This window comes from Acanthaster planci, linkage group LG17 (assembly GCF_054643075.1).
Source record: "Acanthaster planci isolate LZ-2023a linkage group LG17, COTS_SCS, whole genome shotgun sequence".
In the NCBI taxonomy this organism is placed as follows: Eukaryota; Metazoa; Echinodermata; class Asteroidea; order Valvatida; family Acanthasteridae; genus Acanthaster; species Acanthaster planci.
Genome location: NC_141793.1, coordinates 10,336,681 through 10,363,596, shown reverse-complemented (window position 1 = coordinate 10,363,596; position 26,916 = coordinate 10,336,681). Strand labels below are relative to the sequence as shown.

Below are 26,916 nucleotides of genomic sequence, written 5' to 3'. Positions count from 1 at the left end.
TTTGAACGCCTGAGAAACTTGTATTTTTACTGATTTTTTGAAGTGGGTGGTTCAATCATTCTTGTCTATGTGGCAGCTATACTGGTTTGCGCCCTAGATGCGCTGTCTGCTCACAAGGGCGCAGGCTATAAGTAGGCTAAATCCTACTTGTATGAACTCAAACTCTCTACGAAATAGAGCATTTTGTGGCAAAAGAACTTGAAGATTTGTAGAAAATACAGGTCTAGGGGAGCAAAGAGAATATCAGCTTGAGTCTGAGCGAGATTTGGAAGAAATCAGTGCAAGAAATTTCGAGAGGTGTATCATCCGTATTTCAAAATGGAAAGGGGCTTCACGGGCAAAGGCCTATTAGGGTGGAAAACAATATCTTCAAAAGTCATCAGTTAGGGAATGTCAATTTGAACAGAAAATGAAAAACCATAACATTGACGTCAATTTGATGTGCGTCTTGAACGCCTGTGAAACTCGCAAGTATTTTTCCAATTTTTTTGAAGTTCAGGTATCAACGGTTGGCTAAGGCAGTTTCAGTTATTAAACTTGCCTGCGCTGCAACCGTAGAGGCCATAAATAGCGCCCTCAAGTGTTATGCTTCAATACCGATCTTCGCTCGGTATAGTACTATTTTTTTTTATTAGTAGCACAGCGTGTGATGTGAGTGCTCAGGGATTTCTTGAGATGTGGTAAGTAAGTTTCCTTGTAAATCAGCACAGTTTTGGCCCCTCCCGTGTTTTGAGCCATTGAAAATGCTTAACGAACATTGACTTCTGCAGATCGAAGGAAGATCACGAGGATAAAATGATAAACATGAACGGCGACCTATCATTTACAAAAACCATTACAACATGATTAACGTTAAATTTGGTTGGACGTTTTCTCCATTTACACTGCAACGCATATGTGTACAGCTTACAAGTCACCATAATTCACACACGTGAATATGTTCTTAAATATACTAAATTTTGTATGGTTTCATTTTCCGTAGTTGAAAGATTGACTAAAATCCCACGTGTACATGATATGTAGCTACGTAGAGGTGCAGATCACAACTGGGGGACTTACATGTACCTGAGCTGATGTGGAGAAGTTCCTTTATTTTGGGACAAAACCAGTCCTCCAAAACAGAAAATGTCCCCATTACTGCATAAATGGAGAGTATGCAATTTAGCATAAAGGGTGGGGAGAAGACTGTACCCGAACATTTTTTTCCAAATATTAGTCCTTCACCATGTTCACATATGCACATGTACATGTACTTAATCAAGTGGCATGGCGCAAAGGTAATAAAATGTATGTATCTTAAATGAATGGAAAATGTGGGAGAAAAAAAGATACCGTAATAGTGCATGGATATTTTTGACCAAGGCCACTTGGAAAGGAATGTCCCCTTTTAGTGGGACACCCTCTCTTTTGGGGAACTGGTGTTGTCCCCAAATAAAGGGAATTGTCCACATCCATGGACAGTCCCTGAGTTGTGACCTGCGCCTCTACTGACATGGAATAATATTATGAAGAACATTGGATGTCACCGAAGCAACAGGAACAATGTTTTCTGCAAACAAGTTGGATCGGCTGTAGTAAAACCTAGGCTTCATCACCATAATTCATGCACGAATGTTGCAAACATCATTTTATAGGGTATCGGTAATGCCCTACATAAAGTACATGCACATTATGTACATGCAGGCCCTACTTCTGAAAAATTTGCCAGTTAATGTCTATTGAATGAGGAATGATTACATGTATTTGCATTGATTATGAAAAATAACCCTCTTATTCACAATAGCTTGACGTCCCATCACTTTCTCTTTTTCATTTTATAATTTTTTTCAATTTAATCTGAAGTTACAGTGAGGCATGAATTTTTATTCTTTGAATCATACATGTAATTAGAATTAAAATGAGTTACATGAACATGTATTTATCTGTCTAGATATTATTACAAAACTTCTCTATCTGTACACGTATTTCTGAAAAAAAGTCACACAATACAATATCACCAAATCTGCCTAGCTGTCATCGCCAATGGGAATCTCAAAATACCAGGTGCGCAGTAGTTTTCAGGCTCCGTATTTTTGATAATGCTCTCAATATTTCGCAAAAGTTAATCAAAGTCATCATTAGTGCGTGAATCGGACATCCAACATTGATTCTGAATGAATGGCAATCATTTATCCCTTTTCTAGACAATTTCAACCGGTTCATTTTTGTATTTAGTCTGTAGAGGAAAGCTTTATGCCCTATTGACAATTTTCCCGAATTCTCCCTGGAAATGCTTTCATTTGCACATACAAGTACCGATAGCTGCAAAAACGAAAAAGTCGAAGTGACGATCAATCACTGACAGTAAATTAACGCCAGTGCATAATTTTGTTGAAACGTTTCACAACCAGAAAGTTGGAAGCGCAAATCTTTGAATGTGTAAATTAACGGTACTCACGATACATGTACATGTACATGTAGACCGATCAGACCTACATGTACATGTACCAACATGATCAAGTAACACACTAAACAGTATAGTGTTGCCTGTGTTGTTGCCATGGGGGTTGTTGCCATGATGGCTTACACGTACACGTACATGTACTGGTATGTTTTCCTTAAAAAAAATTCAAAAGTGAAGCTAAAATTGTCATGTTTCTCTATTGTAATTTCAGACTAACCCTAAATTAACTGGAATTTAAAGGAAAAAAATTGTTAGCCTCCAGCAGGGGGAAGGAGAAAAAAATGGTCCTAAATGTACCTGTACATGTACATGTAGTAACAAAAAGTGGATGGCCCCAATTTTTCAGATAGGCAAGGTTAGAGCCAAATGACTATTTAAACTTTTTAAAATTAAAAATACATCTTTTGTGATAAATTTCTCTCTCAGTTGTATGATACATTAACGTGAACATGTAAACCTATCATCACTATCATGAGTTATCGAAGACCACTGCATGAGCCCTTCTGGCAGGGCCATGGGCCAGGTGACCCATCATCGTACCATCAAAGAGTTTCTTCTGACGACTTTGGTCCGACCACAACCTTTAACATTGAGGAATACATGTTTGGCAATGAGGCCCAGCAGCCCTATCACCAGGAGCCGCCTGCAGGGCCGGCTGGCCAGGCTTATCTGTTTGGCTCTCAGTATCCATCAGTCACTGAAACCCACGGATACCAGCAAAATGAGGGACCAAATCCTGCCTTCAACCGTAGCCCAAATTGGCTGCCGAATTCCAGTGCAGCCACACCACCAGTTTACGAAAATTTAAACCAAAGACCACGCCCACAGCCTGACCGCCATAGGAGTGGAACTCGATGGAGGGAGAACACTCCACCCATGAGTGGCTCTACCCACGGCCCCCCATTTTCAACCAAAGTCCTGCACATCGACAGCAACGAGCCTAAACCAGTGGATGTCACCAAGTTCAGCTGCGCTGACAGTGACCCCGGCATGGCGGAGGAGCCCGAGCTGCTGGCTGAGCCCCGCCCGAATGCTCCCCCAGACCCGGCGGAAGCTACAGAGAAGACAAACGACCCTGAGATCATCCTTCATCCAGTCACCAAAGAGCCTGTGAAGAGGAAACCGAACGGGACATACGAGCTCGTCGGAGGAACCACCAAAAAGAAAGCCAAAAGTGCCCCTCCAACATGTCCAAAACCAAGGAAACTACCTGAGGAAATCGGGGACGGATGTTACTGTGAGGTGAGTCTTTCATCAGTCAAAAAACACAGCCACACATATCGCCAAGTCTTGCTCAGATACTGCAGGAGCAAAACTGAGAAGTTTGTCTGCCCAACCAATAACATGTACATGTACATGTATGCTGTAAAACTAAGTTTCCACGTTCAGCATACTTAATTAACATTAAAATTCTATGAGCCTGTATACATTCCTGTATCATCATATAATTATAATTTTCCACATGCCGTAATTACATACATGTACATGCACATGTATAGTGTGGTTTATTAGTTACTGGAAGTGCTAATGATGGAAAAATTTATGGAACAATCCTACATGTACATGTACTGTACATGCCAACAAATGATTAGCCTGATCTTGAAGCCTAGTATGAATCAGGATTTTTGCACTGACAAAGCATGTACATGTAGGCCTTATGTCTCCAGATAAGTTGTTAATGAATGTCTCCTGCGAATTATACTTCTAATACTTTTTTATTACTACGTGTATGCTTGCTCTACTCCTCTTTGTCTATTGTCTTTCACAGTTGTGTGATGTTGTCTGTAGTGGACCGGTCAACCTCAGGATGCACATAAATGGAGCCAAGCACAAACTGGTATGACAGCATTTTTCCTTTGTTACCCATTATCTATGGATAATGTTTTCCCACATACATGTACCATAGTTTCCATCCACAGATAGCAACTGATTTTCCTGTTTAGTTCATTAAACAAAGATTGTGCAGTTTTTCCTCAGAGGATACATGTACGAATGGGACAAAGAGTCATTAGAGGTAGCTGCAATGGATTGAGAACAAGCCACCAAATTGGAGCTGTGTGTCTCAGTTAATCTCATGTACGGTGGTCTGTTTCACTAGTTTAAAGGCTATCTGGTTCGTAAGTGTGATGTCACTTCAGTTTAAACCATGCCCACTGCACAGGCACTGCACACAGCGTTTCATGCATTGATCACTGTTTACATGGAACCATGGAACCGGAAGTTGCAACTTCAGTGATCGTCCAATGGGAGCCTGCAGATCATGGCGCGTCCGCCTTTAGGACGAAGTCACTTACAAACCGGATTGCACTTCCTAATGCTAATTAGATTTTCATATTCATGAGCAGTACTGTGAAGTGTGATGTCATAGCAGGAAGAAAAACCTCAGTGTTTCATTAGTTGATGTGTAAAACACTCTTGCATTTTTTTAGATTATGCTGGCTAAAATATGCTTTTTTTGGGTAATTCATTGTTGTGGAAGAACATAGCAATATGCAAGTGAGTAATCGTTTCCCAGAAATGTTAAGTGAGTAAACTCTGGGTTCATACTGTTATTTGAACAGTAAAACCTAAGCCCTGAACTACATGTACATGTATATGTACCGTATGTCTTCTCTGGAACACATCACAGGAACAGCGTCCCCAGTTGTGTGAAAAAGCATGGGGGAATCTTTTCTGATCTTCAAACAAGTTCACTTTTCAGTGTATTTAACCTGACAGGGTTATGTAGTTTTCATGTGTACTTTGGAAAAGTGTACAAATTTGCAGAAAAATTTGCCTAAGAATAATTCATAGCAGCTACACTTCATTCAATTGAAGAAGCTGAAAAAGGCCAGTACAACCTTGCTTTCAACTATCCCTTGCAAAGGGCAATTCCAGAACTGAACAGGGCTCATTGTTTGAGATTTGAGATATCCTGTACTACACATTGGGAATATGAAGCTGAAAGAAATATTCCCTGTATTGCCCCTCCCCCATACGTGCTATTTTTTCATGGTGAGGGTTGTTGTCAAGGAAATATTTCCATTCTATGCCTTCCCAAATAGGCCTATAAATGGCAGAGACTTTTCACTTTGTTCACCTGACATGCTCATCGAGATGGACAAATTCATGAGATTTACTCTCTCTTTTTTCTTGAATCTTTTTGCAGAATGAAGCTAAAGTAGAGAAAGGAGGTAATCACAGTCATACATGTATATTACATTTACTGTATTTTGCTTGTGCTTATTACTGTTTATGTGTTAACATTTCTTCTAGCCTGGATGAAAATTTACGAAGCCCGTCACCCAAGACTAAATTGTAAAAATTGTATAAACTTAAGACTCTTGCAAAATCTGGTGTTTGATGTTTGTTAGTCTCTTGTCAAATTGGACAATTTTGGACTCTTCAGGTTAATTCATGTAAAGAAACTCTTTGAAATTATGTACTCAACGATGATAGGGGTTTGTTCTTTCATAGAGGGAACCATTATGCGCAGAAGGCTGGACAAAAAATTGCGGTCAAGATTTGAAAAGGAAGGACCCATTCCGAACAGCCACAATCAGGAGGAGACACCAATGATAGGTAATGCCCTCGTCTTAAGCCTTCCAAGGTTCGCCCCCCCTCCCGCACAAGCCTGAAAAACTACATCGGCCAGACATTTGTAAGATAGGCCAGTGTATTGATGACGTCAGTCATTGTTGACATGTTCACTTTCCTATGGAGCCAGTGGAGGATCTGTGGTTCACTGAGCACCACATTGTGCGACGTCATCAGTAAAGAGGTCTATCTGTCTATTGTCCATTCAGGTTTGTCATGTTTGTGATCTACATGTAGGATGTCCAGTGCACATGTTACCTTGTTAAACTTGGATACACCATTTTGGTCTTTAAACAGCAACAGCAGTTTACACGCCTGAAAATTGACAAACTTAATTCGAACTGTATGGTCTAAGCTGGGTGTCAACGACTGTATGTCATTTGTCGAGCTGCTACCGGTGTACACGTACACAAATATTTATGTTTTGCCGCTGCAAAAATTTGTTTCTGGATCTGGCCTCGCATGTAACAGCACTTGCCCTTTTCCTCTTGTGTGTGCTACTCCAGGCCTTGACTTCGTAACTCGAGTTGTGGTTCCAGACCAGGACGAGAGCGAGGACCTATATGAGTGCAGCTTGTGTGACAAGAAGGACCTGCGTTCCACAAGCGTCTACGAGCACGTCCTTGGCCGCAGCCACAGGAAGGCCTATATTGTCAGCTCCGATTTCTTGTCTAGATGTTCAGCACTCCTATTATTGTAAAATGCTGTATCTCACATTAAAAAATATTTCGAGAAGAACAAGTGCTTCTAAACATGTACAGTAATTTTTCTGAAAAAAGTTACAGCTGTTTTTTTTTTTGGAAAAAACTCAACCAGTCTAGTTGGGGTTGAAACATCATCCACATGTTGGCCTCGGCCGGATTCGAACCCGCATCACATAGATGAAAGTTGCAAATGTCACTTCATGACATTGTTTTGTTGTTTAGAAAAATGCTGATGCAATAAGAAATGTGGTAGGGTCAGTATTTGTGAAGTTCGACTTGGTTCAGGAGTGTGGTTGCAATATCCTGTTCAATGAGCGGTCAGGATTTACAACATTTACAACAACAACCCCAAAAAAATGCTGTTCCTAGGTGTGACATGGAACAACACCGATGGCAAGTGAGTAATTGCAGGGAACCCTGCTGCATTGCAATTCCGGCTTGTTTTATTTCCACGCCACAGAGAAAGCTCAAGCCCGATCTAGCCGACCAGTATGCCAGCATTGCCACTGTCTATAGCAAGAATGGACAACTGAAGCGTCGGCCGGGCAGCGACCTGTCAGCCCTGCTCAACGGCATCATCAAGGTCGCTGCCAAGCGGGACGGGCCTGGCGAGATGCAGATCCGACTGTATAACGAGAAGGAGGTTGACGGTGATGGCACAGAAGACTATGGCATAGAGAACTACGAAAGTGAGTACCTACTACCCCTCCTGTCCCCATTGTCTTACACTACCCCTCCGCCCGGAGGTGAACAGAAACAACACTCGAGACTGCATCCTAGCAAGCTGGGAGCGTCAGCCTAAGTAATCACTTGTCTGCTGTCCCATGCCCCCTTCTGCCCACCCCGCAGCTTAAAAGAAACCTTGACAAGTTACAGAATTTTGTATCCCACTTCCAGGTTGTGCAGACTCTCAGATATTTGTACAAATTGACAGAAGCCGTGGGGAAATCTCAGAAATGTAACTTTATTTTCACTTGTTGGGTAATGTAGTCTTCAACAATTGTTTGTATTATATAACGTTGCTCAAAAGTCACAGGAAACTTTTTTCCTACAGATCAGGCAAGAGCCATACACACTGCCCCTTCCCCCATCCAAACCAAGACCTCTCATACAGGCCAGTGCATTTTCTGTAGGTAATTTGTCATTGGTATGAGAATCAGCAATTACACCCAAGGGATTTTCCACATGCGACTTTGCAACTTTCTTTGATTGCAGGTGATTTGAGGCTAATGACTTGTCAGAGTCCTGCTCACTGTAGGGCCTGTGTCTTCAGGAACACCAAATTTAAGTCCTGATTTCAGAGAACCTCTGCTTGGTACATGTATATACATTCATACCCTCTAAAGAATTTTTAAGAGAAGGCGGAGCACATGGCAAATTGCAAAATGTATAGAAACCAGCCAACTCCAGTTGTTGTCAAAAATGGTTGCTACATGTAACTTTTCAGACGTGTGTGCTTTTGTATGCTGCAAATCCATTTTAGACCTGGACACCATATACAAAATCGGTCAAAATATACAACGGACACGAAATGGGCCAACAGCCTTGGTCATGAAAGATTACAATCTATGTTAGTAGTTGTGGAAAAAAAGTGCAATTTTTTTTTTTAATGCGGTATCTGTAACGATATTGGTTGCAGGTGATCCTGATAAGCCAGTGGTTGATCTGCCACTTGGCATGGAGCCAGAGGACCGAGGGAATGTTGACCACCCAGGTCGAAAACGCCCCAATCTACTAGAGTATCCATCCATCCCTAGGTCCCCCTACAGGCATGTGGATCCCCGCCAACCCTCGGAGAGCACCCCTGAGAGAGGCAGTTGGGCTACCCCCTCAAGAACCCACTCCCACCAGCGGTCTAACAGAAGAACAATCCCGGACCGCCCGTCACGCAGCTACGACCCCCGTGCCTCACCCCCGGGCGACAGCCTCAGGACCCACTCATTACCCGTCTGCCATCCTGGTCCTCGTCATTGGGACAAACCCCTCCCAGTGCCCCCAGCGCCCAGTGATCACCACCTCTTGCCGCAGTCTGTGAAGCGGTTAACCCCATGGTCAGCATCTCCGCCCCCGACGGCCCTAGATGTGACACGCCTACCTCCCAAGGAAACCCTTCCAACTTCAAACCAAAACCGGTAAGTCGGAGTTGCATAATTCTTCACTGTTTCTCTGATTGATCCCAACCCTTTTCACCTGTACGTCCCTGCATAAGGCACTACCTACATGGATGCTGCCTCAAAATGCCCGACACTCCATGGGTGTCTCTATCATAAGATATAATTTCCTATACTGCCTGCATTTTTGACATTTTTGACAAGTTTCGTGCAACATACGTATGCTGCATCATTTAGACTACTCTCATTCTGCCTACAACTTGTCTGGGTGACCATTGTTCTGTTTGTAGAAATATTACCCTTTAGTTGGTTTTGGATTTTTGGCTCCAATTCATTCATATTGGAGATTTGTTTCATTGATTTTATATAGGATTTTAATTTCATTTTAGGTTAGTAGTACGTGTGTTATTATCTTGAGTTCTGATAGCTGCGTGGAAGTTTTAACACTTAGGGAATTATTCTTTTACTTTTGTACCAGTTTTAGCAGCCACTTGTAGAAAAAAAGAAGACCATGGCATCAAAAGGGCAGACCCTAGTTTGAAGAAATTTGGATTTCCATACACTCTGTAGAGAAAATTTGCACACTGCATGAATAATGGAGTTGAATACACAGATATAATTTTCCTGTGAAGATGATATCTGTATATGGGTAATTCCAGAAATTAGGGATCCAAAAGTGTGACATTTTTGTGCCCCTGTTACATCTGACCTGTGTTATTTGGCATGTAAATATCAGTGGAATTTATTTCAAACTATTACTATTTGTTTGGCAGGTAATGTGCATTATTAATTCATCACTCTTGGAAATTAGAGAAACGTGTTCTGAACTCACAACATCATATGTCAGATGTGACCTGGACACAGAAAAAAAAAGGAACTGAATTTCTGGAATTTGTGCCATTCCCCTGATGAAGCGGTATATTTATGAACACGATATACGCAGCATTGTCCAAAAAAGTTGTGGGTTTGAGTCCCTCCTGAGAAAGTGCGCCAGTTTTTTCACAAGCTTGTCGTAAGGATTAACTGTTAAATTATGTTGGTGGAAGGTTTCCACTGTTAACAAAGACTCATGAGAGTATTGTTTTCTGACTGCATCTGCAGGTTGCCAGCTGATTTATCTCCGCTGACAGAGGAGCAGCTGCGATTTTATTGCAGTGACATCTTCATTGCTCAAGAGTACAGACGTCGGTTTGGCGATCGCCCTTCCTCACAAGAAAGTAACCAGGTATAACACTGTAGAAAGACTTGAGCTTCGTTTTGGCTTTGTGCCCAAGCCCTGGTTCGCTCCTGTCTCACAAAGATGCTAAGAGTTTGTATCCATTATACATTGTATCCATTATGCCGAAAATTGATTGAACTTGTGCTCATTTGGTTGAAAATTGTTTATGCTTGTGCCCATTCAGTTGGAAAATAGTTGTTTTACCTATTCAATAGGAAATTATTTTTGCCAGTACACATTGAAATTGGTTTACTTGTGCCCGTTCGGTCCAAAATTGGTCGTGTTTGTTGCCATTCAGTTGAAAATTGGAGGTGCTGTACAACAAACTATTTGCACATACATGTACATGTAAATGTGTGCATGGATGCCATATGTCCCTCCCTGACTTTCATGTGAGAGCAGCAGAGCACCATCGACATTTCTTGGTCAATCCTTTTCCTAACCCTACGATCCCCAACCAGCCAATGTCCAACATCAGATCTTGTAGGAATCTGTTAGAACATGTTAGGATGAGTTCTGTACCAGAAAATTCACTGCACTTTATGAGGGATTAGACAGTCCAACTGTTTATGTGCACAGGTTACTGTATGGTAATTGGATATACAAGGATGAGGGAAGGGTCCTAGTAAATCACTCTAGTGAGTTAAGCATTGATAAATGTCATTGTTAAATTGTCAAACAAAAATGTTTGTTGTATTCCATCATCTTTTAGTGTAATATTGGGCCAGTCTGCCAGCTAAATACCCCCTGAGAGCAGAGGGCTGTCTGACATGTCTGATAGATTGTTGGAGAGAAACTTAAATATTTGTGTGCTTTTTGGGTTGGACTCGAAGCCAAGACCTGCTGCTTACTGGTGAAGATGTCTTGACCACTGAGCTCGAAGAGACTTACCAGTGTAAGTCCGTTCAGGACAGTTTTTGGAACTTCTTCTTTTTATTTCTTTTCAGACCAATGACAACAGCAACAGAATAAGTCAAGCCAAAATGGAAGGAGTCTCAGTGGAAACACTGCTAGAATCATTGGTGAGTTACTGGTCAAATTTTCTGGAGTTTCAGGAGACTAGTTTTTTTGCCTGGTCTTGGGAACAGTCTTTTGGATGAAGGGGTGGTCTTTTTTCTGGTCTGGTGACTGATCTTGTGACTGGTCTTGTGAATGATCTTTTGAATGTTGTTAGCAAAATTTTGTTGACTGGTCTTTTTACTGGTCTGGTGACTGGTCTTGTGAATGGTGTTTTTAGTGGTATTTTGCCTGGTCTGGAGACTGCTCCTGTGATGCTCTCAACTACCGCACTGTGATTTGGTTGTTGCAGTCGGACACCATGGTTCAGAGCGAGGACGATGCCAAGATGGCCATGGAGCTGACCCGGGCACTAACCCAGGCCACGCTCAAGTTCAGGCTGCAAGAGAAGGACTTTGCCATTCAGGTGAGGCCGTCATTCAGTCAGATGAAATTTGAGGGCCTACACGGTGTAGGGAGTGATGTGGAATGGATGGTGTTGAGTCTACCAGTTCTTATCAGAATCTCACCTACATGTACTCACAAAAGGGACATTCCCTGCGTCATACATCAGCATAGTTGCTCAGTTAGCCAGCCTCTGGCTTCATTTTTTTAATGGTTGCATTGCCCCAAACCGAATTTGTAAATTCTGAAACAGTACTTTCAAAGAATGGACCAGCAGTGTAAGCTGGCTTTGCATTTCAAAACCCTTCTCTAGTTTTTTTATGGCAGACACTCCACGCATGCTCTTGCTATTTTAACAGGCCAGGCCAGGTTTTTTTCCCATAGTTCTTTTTTGGGATAAAGCTAGCAAATGTGACATTTCTATTTATTTTAAAGAGATTAAAAGATTCTGGTAGGATTTGCTCGGATTCTGCCTTTTAAGCTTTTTGATTTGTATACTTTAGGTCGCTTTAATGAGCCAGCAGTTTGCAGCATTTTACATTCCTTGGTCTTTTTCCAACAGAAGATGGATGGGAAAAGGTGAGAAAGATGCTGGAAACAGGACGATTGGAAAATCGTCACTGGGAGAAAAAAGAGAAACACAGGGTCGAGAAAAGCCCACAGGTTGTGATACCCTGTCCATCTACGCAAGCTGACTTGAGTTCAGGAGCCAGACTTTTTCACCCACCAGCGAAGGGACCACTGCCATCGTTGAATACAAGAAGAGAGATCTGCATACTCATTGGATAGCGAACGCCCTGCACAAATGAAGCCACTGGAACTCAAATGAAGCCAAAGGTGGCTACCATTACATTTGACGCAGCATAGTGTACATCAAGGTTTTCCAAGTTTTCCAAGCAGTTTGGAGAATTTGTTGGTTAAAGATAAAGGAATTATTTTTACCCAAATACCCCTAGCGTACAAGATAATATTGTAGTGTGACAGTCTTAGGGCTGGATCACTATCAATGATCTGTTGTTGGTTCGCTGAAAGCAGAACTGGCCTGGATAGTGCGAACCAGCTCTGGGATCGCGATCATCCATATGAAACAAATATGGCCATGATGTATAAGAACAGGCAAGTGTAGAAGAGATCTTGAGACTCCCACTGACATTCTGGGCCTTGTTTGTTTCACACAGATTCAGATCCCAATTAGTACTTCCAATACTACATTTGGTTTGCTCAATCCATTGGGCAGATCCATTGTTGGTGAACCAACAACTGACTGCATGAGACCAGGATTCAATGGAAACAAACAGGCCTTAAATCATATGCATCATCAAATGTTGGGTCTGCCAACATGGGGCCTAGTGACTTCAGCTCTCAAACTACATGTGCTATCCAGTCGGTGTATAAAGGTCAGTGATGCAATTCTGCCGTGACTAACTGTAAGTTGCCACACTTTGAGAGTAATCGATGAAGTTGGCTTTTGCAGTGTTCTAGGGCAAGTTCTACCAACAGTAAATGTTAATCATAGTTGGACCAAAGTCACCCATCGGGATGGCTTGGACCATCTACTCAATTATTTAAAACCAGGTCCCTAGGGTATGGTTGCATCGCTCACTATCAATAGCTGATTAATTTATCAATATAGAAGAAACTATGCACATGAAAATAATTGTACAAGATGTCATTGTCCATGAACACTGTCAGAGTTGTAACTATGCGCTTTTGCAAAACAGTTTGGCTGAGGTCGGTTGAGTGTGATGGTACTGTGCATGTGTATAATTAATCAGAGGCCAAACTATAGTTCATGCTCAAACTTGCCCCAAGTGAGACAGTCCATAAAAGTTTCTGGGTTTTGGGGGCCAAATAGATAGAAATCACTCTCTTCTCTGTCCGTCAATACAGCCCCCTCACTGAAGCACGTGAACTGGTTGGGCAGTGCTCAAGACATGGCAAAAGTTTGAAACTATCAGGGAAATACCGTGAACAGACTAACTTTTACTGGTCCCCTCTACAGAGTTTTTGTACTGCATTCATTTAAGTTTTCTCGTAAACAATTTGTTTCATAGTGGTAAAGATGGTGCCCGTTAACTGGTTTCAAACAGAATTCCTGCCAGCAGAAAGTGGATCTTTTATTTTCCACCAAAGCTTGATGGCTCAACAAGGCTTTTAATATATGATAGTTTTGTGCGTCGTGGCAACTTAGCAAGCGGTTTCATTTCAAAAATGCTGCCATTATCCAACGTACGTAGTAACATCTCTTTGTACAAGCCTGTGTCAGTGCTGTGTCGATCATGACCCTACATAGTACAAATCTTATACTTGTAGTTTTATTTCAAGTCCCTTTCTAATGCACATTTGTAATGAATATACACGGCTGTATGAAAAACTGCCCATTATCTGTGTTTTGTTTGCCAACTTACATTGGTTCCGACCAAAGGAACCTCCGTTGCTAGGAAAATTGCACCCTCTCTTGGTCCAGCTCAAGGCTCATAAATCCAGTCACGTATTCTACAAGGAAGTATAGAAACAGTGTATTTCTTTCGGTGCTTTTTCTCATTTGCGTGGGTATGGTTGCACCACCCTCCATTAAGTCTATAACATGTTGGGCACATTTTCTTCAAAAATAAATTTTATCAAAATGAGGTACACGGATGGCATCCAGGGGTAAAAATGCGACACCTACTACACACCGTGTTTTAACAGAACCTGGAAATTGGAAAACTATAACTGATGACATGTGGACCAGATAACAGATTAACAAGGCAGCCGGCAAGTGTATCAAATGAAGATGGTTTTAATGAATGCAAATCATACAGAGTTATTGGTTTGCAAGAACAATGTATACACTTGGATGGAAACTTATAACACAACATTTACTTGGAATTATGCACTGGCCAAAGAACATGAAGAAATGCAGTGATTTTTCTATTGTAAGACCGAAGCTACATCCATACACATGCATTCTGTCATGTCTGTACATAGCTTTGGCAATGTGTTGAGTGCAGAACTTTTAACTTCTTTGTACATCTTGGCATTTTAAAGAGGTCAAATCCAGTTTTAAGATGGGACAAAACCGAACTCAAGCCACAATCTTACTTTTAAATTTGTAGAGCGTTAATTTCTTATTTGCCTGTGTGGAGATACCCCAATGCTGTCCTGAGCACAGGCATTTTGAATGTGATTTTTTGCAGAACATAATGAAGATGGAACACATTCTGAATAATTGTAGTGACTGCGCGGCCATCTTAGGATATTCAGTACAATGGCCTCCAACTTCAGTCCGGTCATTAAGTGCATTCATGCACGTTGCTAAAGCCGGTGACTTGGAAAATGCTATCGCATTGAATATCCCGAGATGGCCGCGCAGTCGTTTCAATTCGCAGAGCAGATTTGCCTAGAGATTGTACAGAGATTAGTGTGATGACTCATCAAAAAGGCTCAGCAAAATTCATCTGCTAGGCATCGACATGAATTTATGATTTTTAGTAAGTGCAAAGTGTAACGCCAAGTCTCTGATGGCGTGCTGTAGATTTTTGGCATATGCATTGGCTTTGAAGACACATAGAATACAAACACAAATAAATTGGGTTTTCCACAGGTTTCTGTGCAAACTTTGATGTGTCCTGCAGGTGGGAGATAGTGCTCTAATAATTATTTACGACTCGACCAGAAACTGAGCGGCCCAGAACCACCGAATTACTTCTGTCAGAAATTTGGGTTTTCTTCGCTAGAGCTGTCCAACCTATCCAACCTTGGGCAAGAAAAGCTTGCAGTAGGTTCCAAGTTCAAACCCCATCCCATAAGCTCAAGTACACAACTTGAAAAGTGTGAACAAATGTTTTCTTCATCATTGAAAGGTCTGCGATGGGGCGGGGGATTTAAATTGTGTCTGAAATGGGCTTTCCGGAGCTATGGCTGTTTGCAGCATGTGCCTATGGATGTCAGTTTGGCAAAGACATTGACCTCGCCCTGATTTGGATGCAACCACAGCTAATGAGAAGTACCCTAGGATGAAACCCAACATTTTAATTTTTATTGTTCCACTGTCATTTTTTTCCTATCACGTGCAATGCCCACAGTGTGAGAGCACGCACAATAATCTGCTTAGCATACAAGATATCTGCTGAGCAAATACCGGTTACTGGCTAAAAAGTTATGCAGTGTGTATACAGCCTTTGGCTGGTTCTCTGCTGAGTTGTGCTTAACACAAACAAATTGCCCAGCCAAAAGAGATCTGCATACCAGCTCAAAAAACTGTACTTTATTATGAAATTTTGGCCGCTTTCAGGCAGCGTTTCCACAGAAATCCTCAACCAAATTCCATGACTTCCAAGACTATCCAACAGTAGCGTGTGACAATTTCCACGACATGTACTGCCATTTCGCAGAGAACAGTTGTTTGGCGTTATAGACTGGAAGACTGGCATAGCCGTTATTATAGACTGTGAAATTACAATTACTCTATGATAAATCAAAGGCAGCACATCAAAAACAACCATTGTGCCATCTTACCCCTAACAGTCCTCAATCCCTCCAATTTCAAATGATTTTGCAGACACCCTAAGGTGTTATTTCTGTGACTTTTCATTTTAGTTTTCAGGCCAACTTTTTCAAGTTTTTTAAGGGTCCCCGTCAGGCTGGTATGGCGCTATTAAGCTCATGAGATACATGCGCGAGGTACCTCCTCAACCAACAGAGTGCTGCATCTTGCCCAAATGAGAGCACGATTCATGTTTTAGAATACTTGAATGAGTGTAAATAGCTTCTACAGTGATGGGTTCTCCAGATTATTCTGTACCATTTCCGACTTCGTTCACTAATGTTAACAAATGCAATTGATGAAAACACAAATGTCCCATGAGTACCTGTAGTTGTGTGGAAACGTTCTTACAACGGCGACTCAAAACATACGTGAATCAGTTTTCAGTTATTTTCTTTACAATGCATGTATCTAATGATTACGAACGAAAAAAAATAAAAGTTAGAAAAAAAATCATAATGTACATGTGACCCAGGGGAAATGCCTGGTAAGAGTTTGTTGGACTACATGTAGCTTACAACGGGCAGACTGACTAAACTTGCAACGGCTATAAATTTTGTTGGTGCGATTTTTTACCGAATGACTGTGCTCAAGGCAACAATATTCAACGGTGGGTAAATTTGGATCATTTCACTTACTCAGAACAAAAGGAACCCTTTCCAGGAATAATCAATCTGATTTAATATCAATGTGGACTTTCATTACAGGATTCTGTGTGATGCCAGTGGTACTTAAAGGCTGTTACAGTTTAACACACTATGGAGCGCCTGCATACTATTAAATGGACCTTTAAAACAAGCACTGGTTATGGAAAAAACAAGTAATGTGATATGGGGATTACTGATTAGAAATCAGCAAAGTATATGCAAGGTGTGAAAATCCCATAATCTTTGTATAATCCATTTGATGTCAAGGCTATGGTAAATGTAGTTCTTGTACATTAATGTTCAAAGCATAAATTCGAATGGTGCCTCTCACTTTTCTGTTTTCATCACAGGACAGAGCTATTTTATGTCAAAATGTGACATTTCAAACTTTGTTGAACCTAAACGGTAGAATAAGTACAAAAACACAGAAATAACAGGTTTACCAAACCTTGGCTTTGTTCCAGCTTCGGCTGAACACGTCTAGAACAGTTACATGGGGACCCAACTTCAGTTCAATTATTTTAAGAAATATGAGAGTGGGCAAGGGGCCTAGGTCTATAGTGTCTTTAATCACTTTATATAATAATACTCCTGAATGCTTCCTGAACAAAAGGGGAAGCAGAGCCAAAGATACAATGAAGCAAAGCCGAAGTTTGGAGAAGGCCTTAGGAACTCCTTTAATCCAAAACCCAAACAGTCAGGCATTGAGCTGAGAAACCCACTGCGATGGACACTTCACCTACATGTAAAGCGGGAAGGGGGAGGGACCCAGATACCAAGCATCTGGAGAGTCAAAGGGTTAACGGAACTTTTAGCCCTCCTGAGACATTGCCACAGAGGTGTGGTCGATACGGTGATCATATCAGTCGCAGCTGCTGATGGCAGGTCAGAGTTGATTAGACTGGCTGGAGGGCTCCCCTTGGTCTCGACACTTGACTGCTTTGTTTTTCACTTTCGTCCTGGAATCTACTCTAAATCTGGCAACTCTGAGTTGGGGGGGAAAAAAGCGTAAGGTTAACAGATGAAGCTACGACGTTTACGGAAAATACAAAAATTTCAGGACACACTGGATCCAAATGTGACTCAACCACACAAAGCGAGTCTTGAAGCCCCATTTTTTCCAGTACTTACATGTACATGTACGGTTCTACTAGGGGAAATTAAGCTCTTTGTTTCAACATATCACTCGCTGTGGCATCCTGCTGAAAGTGGACACTATTTCAGTGAAAATGTTTTCAGTCTCTAAATGGATTTCCATCTTGCAAGATTCTTTTAAACGTCTCTAACCCAAAGCCAGCTTTGGAGACTTGCAACCTACTTTATGTTGAGTCACAATTCATATTTCTTCAAGACCACAGGGAGAGGAGGTAGGATGGGTCTTCTCTTTTTTTTGTGGATTGATGATAATTTAATTGCACTTTTGTACTTCTGAATTCATTTCAAAAACAGACGACAAAATTCGGTAGTGAGATTTGATAATCAGAGAGAGAAAAACAAATGACACATTCATCTGATATTACCTCCATCATCACTGTCTTCTTCATCGTTGAGACCTTCTAGGTCATCTTGGGGCACACCACCTCCCATCTTTCTCATCATCTGAGCAGAGTAAAAAAAAATCAAACAGGAGCAGTTGCATTAACCCTGACCTCCCTGAAAGCTACAAAATACATATACATGTACTACTTTGTAGTAAAATGTAACATACAGTCCTGTGGCTTGCATGAGTACATGACCTTACTGATCTCTGAAGCCATAAAATACAATAGATGAGACAACATGCCATACAGTGCTGTGGCACTATGGATATACGAATTTACAGTTTTCTCTCTGAGTAATAATGGAAGTGACCTAGCCAGAAGTAGTAATTTGTAGCACTTGGTCCTTCAGACTCAGACTTTTACATAGTATTTTGTAGTACTGAGTCATCTACCCTTGGTGATTTTCCAGGGGGTAAGGATTAAAGAGTCTATGCAATAACATTTTTCTGCTGCACTCCTTGAAAACGCATTTGATTTCTGTTTTTCAATTGTATGAGGTACAATGTACATGTGGCTTGATGCCTTTTAGAATCTGCTAATGCACATTTTGGGTATTCACAATAAAAAACGATCACATTTTAGTGAGAAACAGTGAAATCTGTTCTACTGTACTTTTATTATACACAAGACCCAAGAACTTACATCTTCAAAACTTCCATCTTCTTCTATGTCGGAATCATCTTCGTCTTTCCATCTGCTGAAATCTACTTTCAGCCAGTGTTGCTGAAGGGTGAAGAAAATACAGTCAAACTTCATTCATAAGAGGTCCTTTGGACTTGGCAGATTATGATACCTTGTAACAGGAACCTTGTATTATTAGAAATGAAAACAATCAAGAACAAAAGATTGGGACCCACAAATTTCCTTGTTATAAGCAGGATATTGTATTGACAGTGTTTGTATTGAAAAAGGTTCAACTGCCCACCGTTAACACTGAATGCATTTATGGTACAGTGAAGTAACAGTGGAGGAAACACAACTTTATGTTCCAATTTGCTGAATTTTCAAGGCCTGGGACTCTTCACTCAACAGAAAAGTTGAAGTTGGGAAATGTTGAGATTTTAATGTCTTTGTACATGCATGTACATATATCCATAGAAGTGAATTTGGAAAGAAAAAGGTGTAGGTTTTTTGGGGGGCAGGGGACCACCTCTGTGGCACTCTGACTTAAAAGATTGATAGAGCATTCTTTTCAGTCACTGAATCTCCAAGAAATAAACAAGCTAAAAAATAAACAGTTCGAACAAATCGACAGGTACATGTACATGTATATTTGCAAATCCCTTACAGACACATGACAGATAAAGTACATACATGTACATGTTTCTGCCATCAGTATACAGTATAAAGCAAATATGAACATTCTGATGACAGAGTGTCAAACTAATATTACATGTGTGCACAGTTTCAATCTTACTATTCATTCACTACTTACATGTACGATTTATTTTAAAACTGATCAAGTCTGAAGACTAACAATGTCTGATTTACAATACAAGCAGATAAAATGTAATAAGATATCAAAAAGTCCAACCAAAAAGCAAAGGAAGGGGATATTAAGAAAATATAAGAGTGACTAAAAATGAATAGGTAATAAATAAAATATTGGAAAAGTGAATAACACCACACAAAAACACAAAACAACGACATGTGAATCCAAACAATTGTACAATAATAAGCAAAGAAATGCAGCAATGGGTAGAATTCAAGTCTGTCAAAGCAAACATGAGAAACTGAAGGCCACTCCTATAAATGCACAGGTACAGTGTACATGTACAATCCATTACTCAAGGGCATGAACATGAAGGGTGGCTTGACATTTTTGTGAGGCAGGGTCAGTGACAATTGGTGTTTTCCTGTTGCGCAAGTCTCAAGGCTCGAGGGGAATTACCCTAGTACCTAATCATGTGCAATACAGGGTTCAGGCAAGTACAGACAAAGAATTTTTTGATTACACAAAACAGGGACTATAGTAGGTGTACATGTACATGTAACGGTAAATGTATGTCCATGACTTTCAGTTCAGAATCACTCAATTACATGTAGACATAGAAGAAAGGTTGTTATGACGGACACAGAATATTTGCTCTGGATACCTTTTTTTAATTAAGGAAAAGCTACAGGTAGGGTGCCAATGGGGTTACGTATTTAATCTCAGACAATACTGTATAAATAGTATGCTTCGAAAATACTCAAGTTTAACCTGTCCACCAGACTTATTCACAAATTTGACAATTATTGCGCATGCTCAGTTCTAAATGAAATTGAAACTGCTGTTTGCACATGCAGCAGAATATGCAAACTATGGATTTCACACTGTGTAACAATACAGATTCATGCATGTGGAAAGCAATTCACACCACTTTGAATACCAGAAATGAAAGGTGCTACAAGAACATACACGTACATGTACTGTACAAAAATAGTCTTGGGAAATTCAGTTTTAATGATGTTAAATGTATATATGTACACACATGTACATTCAATCCGGGTAATCCAAATCATTTCTAAATGTGACTTCATGTAAACAGCGAGTACTGCCGTTAAACCACTGGATTTTACACCGCATTAACTGCAAACGTACACGTGCCGCATAATGTGCACACTACCGGAACAATCCAAGACGGAGTCCAAATAACTGGCAACAATTTTGTGTTTTCAATGCTAAGGGCCTTGGTCAGGCATTTCACAGAAAGAAAAAATAAAAAAAAATAAAAAAATGAATATTCCTAAATCTAGGGGGCGTTGTCAGAGACAAACTCACCTTGACTGATGTTTCGTGCAGCCTTGGCCAAAAAGGGGTGCCTGGTTCTTTTTTCTTCAGTGCAAAGGTGAGCTCCCTGTCCGTTCGATTTAACCTTAAACTCTGCCCGTGATAAAGACAAAAAGAGTGTTATCCAAACCGGTGAGAAGTTTTTTGCAGTCTTACGACATCCTTGCATGTGTGCCAACTGACTCAAACTTGTACAGGTATCAAATCCTTTCCCACAGATGTATTTTACTTCCAAAACTTTGTTTTTCTATCGGTCAGACACCAGGAATTTTCCAACCTGTGGTACGGTAGTATTTGTCAGACCACAAGCTAATCGGACAAAACCCCCACAGCAAAATACCATTAATGGTTTACCTTTTTCTGTGATTACATTTGAATGGTGAGAGAGTAGAACACCCCGAGTGGGACTGGTTCCAGGAGTGAAACAGGAGAGGGAAATATCCACAGACTAATCACCAGAGGTTCGAGGGCCCCACAGCAGCATAGAGTCTGTGATGTACATGTACATTTCTTGTCTGCCTAATGGGGTCTTAAAATACTCCTTTAATAGTGGTGTATCTCATAATACCTTGATGAACTCAGGATTTTCTAGACATAAAACGGTTTGTCTGAAAAATCCTGAAACCAGGCAAAATTCTGAGGAACAAAAAATCCTGAAATCAGGGAAAAATTGTGACAAATCTCACCCACGTGGTTCCCACTGACTTCTATTCAGCACCTAATTCTGCTAACCAGTATTCCATGCTTAGAATCTCTACATGTATAACACTAGGTCCTATTCTGCTACAGCTAGCATCTCTATGACACTGGGCCCTGAAGGGCACTGAGGCCAGAAAAGTCTTTAAGTACTCACACTGCTTTCCACCTCTTTGTAAAACTTAATGTCGAGCTCGTATACATGGTGCTCGTGGCCCCCTTTACAGTGGAAGAAGAATCTGTCGTCGTCAACCTTCAGCTCCTGCTTCTCCTTCTCAATGTCCTCTACTGAGACTGTGATGAAGATTGTGTCTGCCCTCTGGGCCCACTTGGTGGGCGGGTGCAGCTTCTCCACACTGCAACGTAAAAACCAGGCACCCGTGATCATTTTTCAGTTAACCTGGGATTTCTCCATAACTTTTTGATTTTGATTTGTATCTTGTTTGCACCCCATTCAAACTGCAATCAGCACACTTTTTTACTTTCTCTATTTCAAAAGGGGCAAGTTGTGAGCATCCTGGCAAAATTTCAGTTCACAAAACCTGGTAGATGTCAGAAAAACGTCACCTGCACTTCCCACCTGTCTTGAGCAAAAGCACCCCCTCATTGGTTGAAAGGAACCAAGAGTGTTCATTTCGCTTGTGAACCAGTGAAGTGCAGTTCTGACCAAAGGAGCCTTCGTTGCTGAGAAAATTGCTTCTTCTCTTGGTCCATCTCGGGGCTCATATCCCAAGCCAGGCCCAGTATCGGTTGTCAGACAACTTGACCATTTATAAACTCGACTCGGAACAACTTGACGTTGAGACAACTCAACCAGTGGGACAACTCGACTCTTTATCAAGTCTTCCGTTAAGACAACTGAACCATGCAAGGCGAAAACATGCATGACATGAAGGATGAGGTTTGGGGCATTTAACACAGATTGCAAATTTGTATGTGTCGTATTACATTGTGACTAGAATCACCGGGCATGGCACGCATAGGGACCCAGTGATGCAGCATGAACAGTACTGGTGAACAGTGCATTGGCCGCTAAACCAGCGTGCGGTGTGTGGTCGCAACGGCAATGTGGCGCATTGTCCGCTATGCACAGTTGTCTCCTGATGATCAGTTGCTAGTCTGCTGGTGTGGTCCCCCAGTCCTTTTTTAAACTTTTGAGTAAAGGTGTGGGCAATGCAACTGTACAGCATAAGCGCATTCATTACGAGTCAACTTGTCTCAATGGACAATGTGTCCCAACAGTCGAGTTGTCTGTCCATTTGACATGTTTGAGGCACAGAAGGTCGAATTGTCCCACTGGTCAATGATCGAGATGTCCTGAGTCGAGTTGGCAAACAACATGGACAATGCTCAGTCGAGTTATCCTAGCCCCCAGTATCGAGACAGGAGTATACACATCAAAAAGGCCCTGTTTACGGGTCTAATGGATGGCATTATAGTCGCCAGGTCCCTTATTCACGCCACTAACCTGCTGACTGTAAAAACCAATCAGACTTGACAAAAGAGAAAACCTGGCAACTACGCAATCAAGGATGTGAAGGCCTTAGCCTGTTTTTTATTGTTGAAAGGAAACATACATGTACAACTGATCATGCTGATAGCAATACTAAAAGCAATTATTGTCATCATGGTCATGACTGTATGAACTAAATAGTAAATCATAATAGACATGTTACTAGTTGCAGAATTAGCCAAAAAAAAGCATTGTTAAGTGTATTGCTTGGAAAGAGTTTCTATATAACTGGATAAAACTTTACTAAACAATGCTTATACGGTTATACCCCGTATGAAAAGCACAGGAATTCACCTCCAAAACAGTCCTTACACTGTCTAATGCGCCCGGCTTAGGATCAAGTGAGAATCGGAGATTCCAATGATTGGATTTACATGTACTCACATGAGGGAAGGGAAGAGAAATTTCCTCTTTCAAATTGTTTATACATGTAATTCGGTGATGTACCCCTGCAGTTGTTTCTTCTCAAATTGCATGTTAATTGGATTAGGACTAATTAGGCGTTTTTTCTCTTCGGTCTCAGCAGTGGTGATCTGTAACCCTGCCACAGTCAAGGGATGCCAAATGAACTTGCCGCCTTTTGTGAGTCAGTACCACGTGCTTGGTTAAATCCCTGTACATGTACACAGTACATGCAAGCACCATGAATGCGTTTGAATGATTGAGAGATCCCACAGCTTTTTAGAAACTAGGACATTAACTGTACCAACAATTGTCAGAAGTAGGCTTCATTGAAATGATATTTTCTGATGCCCGAATAAGCAATGTTTTAATTCCATTGGAATGTGAAAATGCTTTACTAATCTCAGACAAAATTCTTTAAGAGTGTACAGGGTACAGGTACTGCTTAAAAGAATTGTTAAGAGGGCAGAAATCATCTTAGAACTGGAAAATCTATAGAAGCACTAATATTTTGGGATCCATGCCGAAAGCCTCCCTGCTCGAGCTGTCACTGTCAGGCTTTGCCCATTTCATTTACTATCCAGAGCAATCTAAGGCTCGGTGGGCCAGAGTTGACACAGGTTGGGTCCAAGTTGTCGTGGGTCCAACTTCAAAATTGGTTATGGGTCTGAGTTGGCATGGATCCGAGTTGGTTTGGGTCCGAGTTGAACTGATGCCACTCGGACTATTGGGTGATATACATGTAATATGGGCTGTTGACAGCAATTTCTTTATGAATGGAACAATAAAATGTTGCGAATCTACGGTGTTTAAGGGTTGCCCATTGACGATTTTTGCTGCATATACGTAACTGCCTAACACTTGACTTTTTTGTGGTGACCTGTTACAAATCTAATCTTGCCGCTTGTCTGTACTTTTTCCAATTTATTCCTGGCCTAGGCCTAACCATGCTAACCACTGACATGACTGATAATACAATTAACTAGCCCCAGACTGGGGGCCAGTTATCCTAAGCCCCACAGCCGTCCATTCAAAAAGTGTGGACTCGGCGAAAATGACTTCTATGAAATCCGAGTTGCGGACTTTGACTTCGACAGAAAGACAACTCGACCAGTGAGATCTCTTCACGTAATACAGTCGTTTTCCCAGTTCAAGATCGTGAAATTATTCAGTCAGATTGCAGCTCTACAAAAATCCTCGAACTCCGGTGAAATGTGGTCACCGTCCACCTGCAAGTTGTGTGATAGAAATACATGTACCGGTAACACAGTTGCCACCAAATCAGTTTCAAATTTTAAACTTTAATTCGGATAGTACAGGATCGACGAAAGTGGTGAAACTTTTCTCGTTTGGGATTGGTTTCTGGAAAGTAACCACGCAAGTGCAGGGCTTGCCCTTTAGTTTTCTGACAGTAGCCCGCCGGGCTAGTAAATTGTGATTTTTACTAGCCCCCAGAGATTTTTACTAGCCCATGAAATATGTGGAAAAAAAATTAAAAAATAAAGCAGGTTTTTGACTTAAGAAGGTTGGCCCACCAAGACGTTTCTATCAACCGCTATCATGTGGGGTGATAACGGTTTGTGGGTAGACTGGTTCCCGTTCCCTACTCACTCACCCGGCATGATTGTCCAATGAGGGGCTTGCGATCAGTGGTACAACGAAGTCACTTATGAACCGGATTGCACCAATCTATCGACGCGGTATCGGTTTTTGTATCTGGTTCCAAGTACGAATTGTATGTTAATTATATTGGTCATGTATAGAGGTCACTGACAACTGGAGAAACTATTGTTGATGCGTTGATGATAGGTACCAGGGACAATGTACACGAATTAAAAAAAATCGGATGTTTTGTAAATTTTGACTCAACTTTTTGAGCGGCACAGCGCGAGCCATCAACGATGCTGCATCCATTGACGAACCCATTACATGTACATCACCTACATTTCTGCAACGTCTGTATAGCGAGATGAGCTTGCACATTATATTGCGTGCATGCACTTAATGCATGATCCAAAACTAGGAAACAATATGCATTCAGTTTTTAAACAAAATGCAACTTTGAAAGTCATGATTAAACAGACATTAGATACAAGAGTTTATATGATTGTTGACTATGAAAAAAGGATTTGGGATCTCTCACAGTGAGTGACATATAATGCCCTAGACTATTCATTGTTTTCCAGTTACCGTTCCAAAACGTCAAAGTGCGGATCAGAATTCTGGCCAAAATTTTCTGAAAGCAAGTTTTGTTCAACAAGAAGTTTACATTTCACTTTAAACCAGAACCTGCCTGACAATGTAGAACTGAAGGAAAACACCAAGGAGGTAGGTTTTTATTTCAAGTGATCCGGAACTAGGAAAACGACTGTAATGCATACGGGCCATATACTTGAAGCGCGGGTGCAAGATCGGTTGATTGCGCAGATTGACTAACGACAGCCACCATTTTTATAAATACCAGTACATGTACCTCAGAAATTAGGCTTGTCTATATCTACAGTACATACGAAATTCCATCCCATCATAAATGCATACATGTGCATCATGTACATGTATATTATCTCACACCGTGGCCTAAGTAGACGACTGGGCTGAGCGAAGAGTGTCCCAACGGACAACTTGTCTCAACAGACGTCTTGTCTCTGCCTTACACAAACAGACAGTCTAGTTGTCTCAATGGTCGAGTTGTCCGAAGTCCAGTTGCTAAACGGTTGAGTTGTCCAGACCCCGGGCATGCCGGGTTAGTGATCCATATACGCAAATGGGATTTCATAGATGGGATTTTCGCAGAGTCCCCACTTTTTGAATGGACCGCTGTGGGGCCTAGGATACGAAGGCAAGGGAGTCCGGGGCTAGCAATTAACATGTCCTAAGTACAAGTGAAATTTAGGCTTGCTACAAAAATTCTTCAGCATTTACTTAGAACACAATTAGGCCTAGGCTTTCTCAGACAAGTCTCATCATAGTTTTGTACACAGGGGCATCAAGTGTTGTACATATATGGAAACTGGAACTTTTTCCATGTTGTTTTCAAAAGCAAGATGATGTCGGAAAAACACGACCATATCGTTCCTTTGTACAATGACAAAGCTGCTTCAAATACTAAAGCACAAACCCGAAGAAAAATCAATTTTTCAATTTTGCATCAACTTGTATCTGTAGGCCTAACATCTATAAGGCTATAATCTCATATCTCACCAAAGACAAATACATAAAAAGGAACGTGTTTTGTTAAAACTTACGCAGTTGTGTCGCCCATTTTGAATTTTCTAGAACATGTGAAATCTCTGTGGCTGGTTTCCGTCTCTGCACACGTGCGGTAAGTTAAACGCGAATGTTGGCGGGAACCAGTTCTTCGT

General features: G+C 41.2%; 2 protein-coding genes and 1 long non-coding RNA gene across 5 annotated transcripts; 1 reads left to right on the top strand and 2 right to left on the bottom strand.

Moving 5' to 3' along the window:
* The first annotated feature begins 609 nt into the window (after positions 1-609).
* LOC110973354 (uncharacterized) lies at positions 610-15,053 on the top strand. 3 transcript variants are annotated; one of them, XR_015428167.1, is made up of 13 exons: positions 610-680; positions 2,870-3,685; positions 4,212-4,280; positions 5,592-5,616; positions 5,900-6,004; positions 6,526-6,671; positions 7,184-7,412; positions 8,363-8,855; positions 9,936-10,059; positions 11,001-11,075; positions 11,363-11,476; positions 12,017-12,291; positions 12,633-15,053. XR_015428167.1 is itself a non-coding variant. In XM_022224093.2 (12 exons), the coding sequence occupies exons 2-12, from the start codon at positions 2,915-2,917 to the stop codon at positions 12,035-12,037; spliced, it is 2,172 nt and encodes a 723-aa protein (XP_022079785.2). In that variant the 5' UTR covers positions 610-680; positions 2,870-2,914; the 3' UTR covers positions 12,038-15,053. The 3 variants fall into 3 exon arrangements, 2 of the variants coding, with proteins under 2 accessions (XP_022079785.2, XP_022079786.2); XM_022224093.2 differs by having other exon boundaries at positions 12,017-15,053; XM_022224094.2 differs by having other exon boundaries at positions 620-680; positions 2,920-3,685; positions 12,017-15,053.
* On the bottom strand, positions 14,217-26,916 carry LOC110973355 (prostaglandin E synthase 3-like). Its single transcript, XM_022224095.2, has 6 exons — positions 26,800-26,916; positions 21,797-21,995; positions 20,935-21,036; positions 18,813-18,893; positions 18,150-18,228; positions 14,217-17,615 (listed from the first exon to the last, which is right to left on the bottom strand). Exons 1-6 carry the CDS (start codon positions 26,814-26,816, stop codon positions 17,596-17,598), a joined length of 498 nt encoding a protein of 165 aa, XP_022079787.1. The 5' UTR covers positions 26,817-26,916; the 3' UTR covers positions 14,217-17,595.
* On the bottom strand, positions 23,166-26,793 carry LOC110973356 (uncharacterized). The gene is made up of 2 exons (XR_002597467.2): positions 25,170-26,793; positions 23,166-24,783 (listed from the first exon to the last, which is right to left on the bottom strand). It is a non-coding gene; the product is annotated as an uncharacterized LOC110973356 (long non-coding RNA).

What these genes read in the sequence shown, in the direction of transcription:
- LOC110973354 (XM_022224093.2), top strand. Translation starts at nt 2,915, where the DNA reads ATGAGTTATCGAAGACCACTGCATGAGCCCTTCTGGCAGGGCCATGGG. An exon ending in TGGCATAGAGAACTACGAAA is followed by an intron (nt 7,413 to 8,362) that starts GTGAGTACCTAC and finishes TATTGGTTGCAG; the next exon opens with GTGATCCTGATAAGCCAGTG. An exon ending in AAACACTGCTAGAATCATTG is followed by an intron (nt 11,076 to 11,362) that starts GTGAGTTACTGG and finishes TGGTTGTTGCAG; the next exon opens with TCGGACACCATGGTTCAGAG.
- LOC110973355 (XM_022224095.2), bottom strand. An exon ending in ACAAAGAGGTGGAAAGCAGT is followed by an intron (nt 21,037 to 21,796) that starts GTGAGTACTTAA and finishes TATCACGGGCAG; the next exon opens with AGTTTAAGGTTAAATCGAAC. An exon ending in TGCACGAAACATCAGTCAAG is followed by an intron (nt 18,894 to 20,934) that starts GTGAGTTTGTCT and finishes TTCACCCTTCAG; the next exon opens with CAACACTGGCTGAAAGTAGA.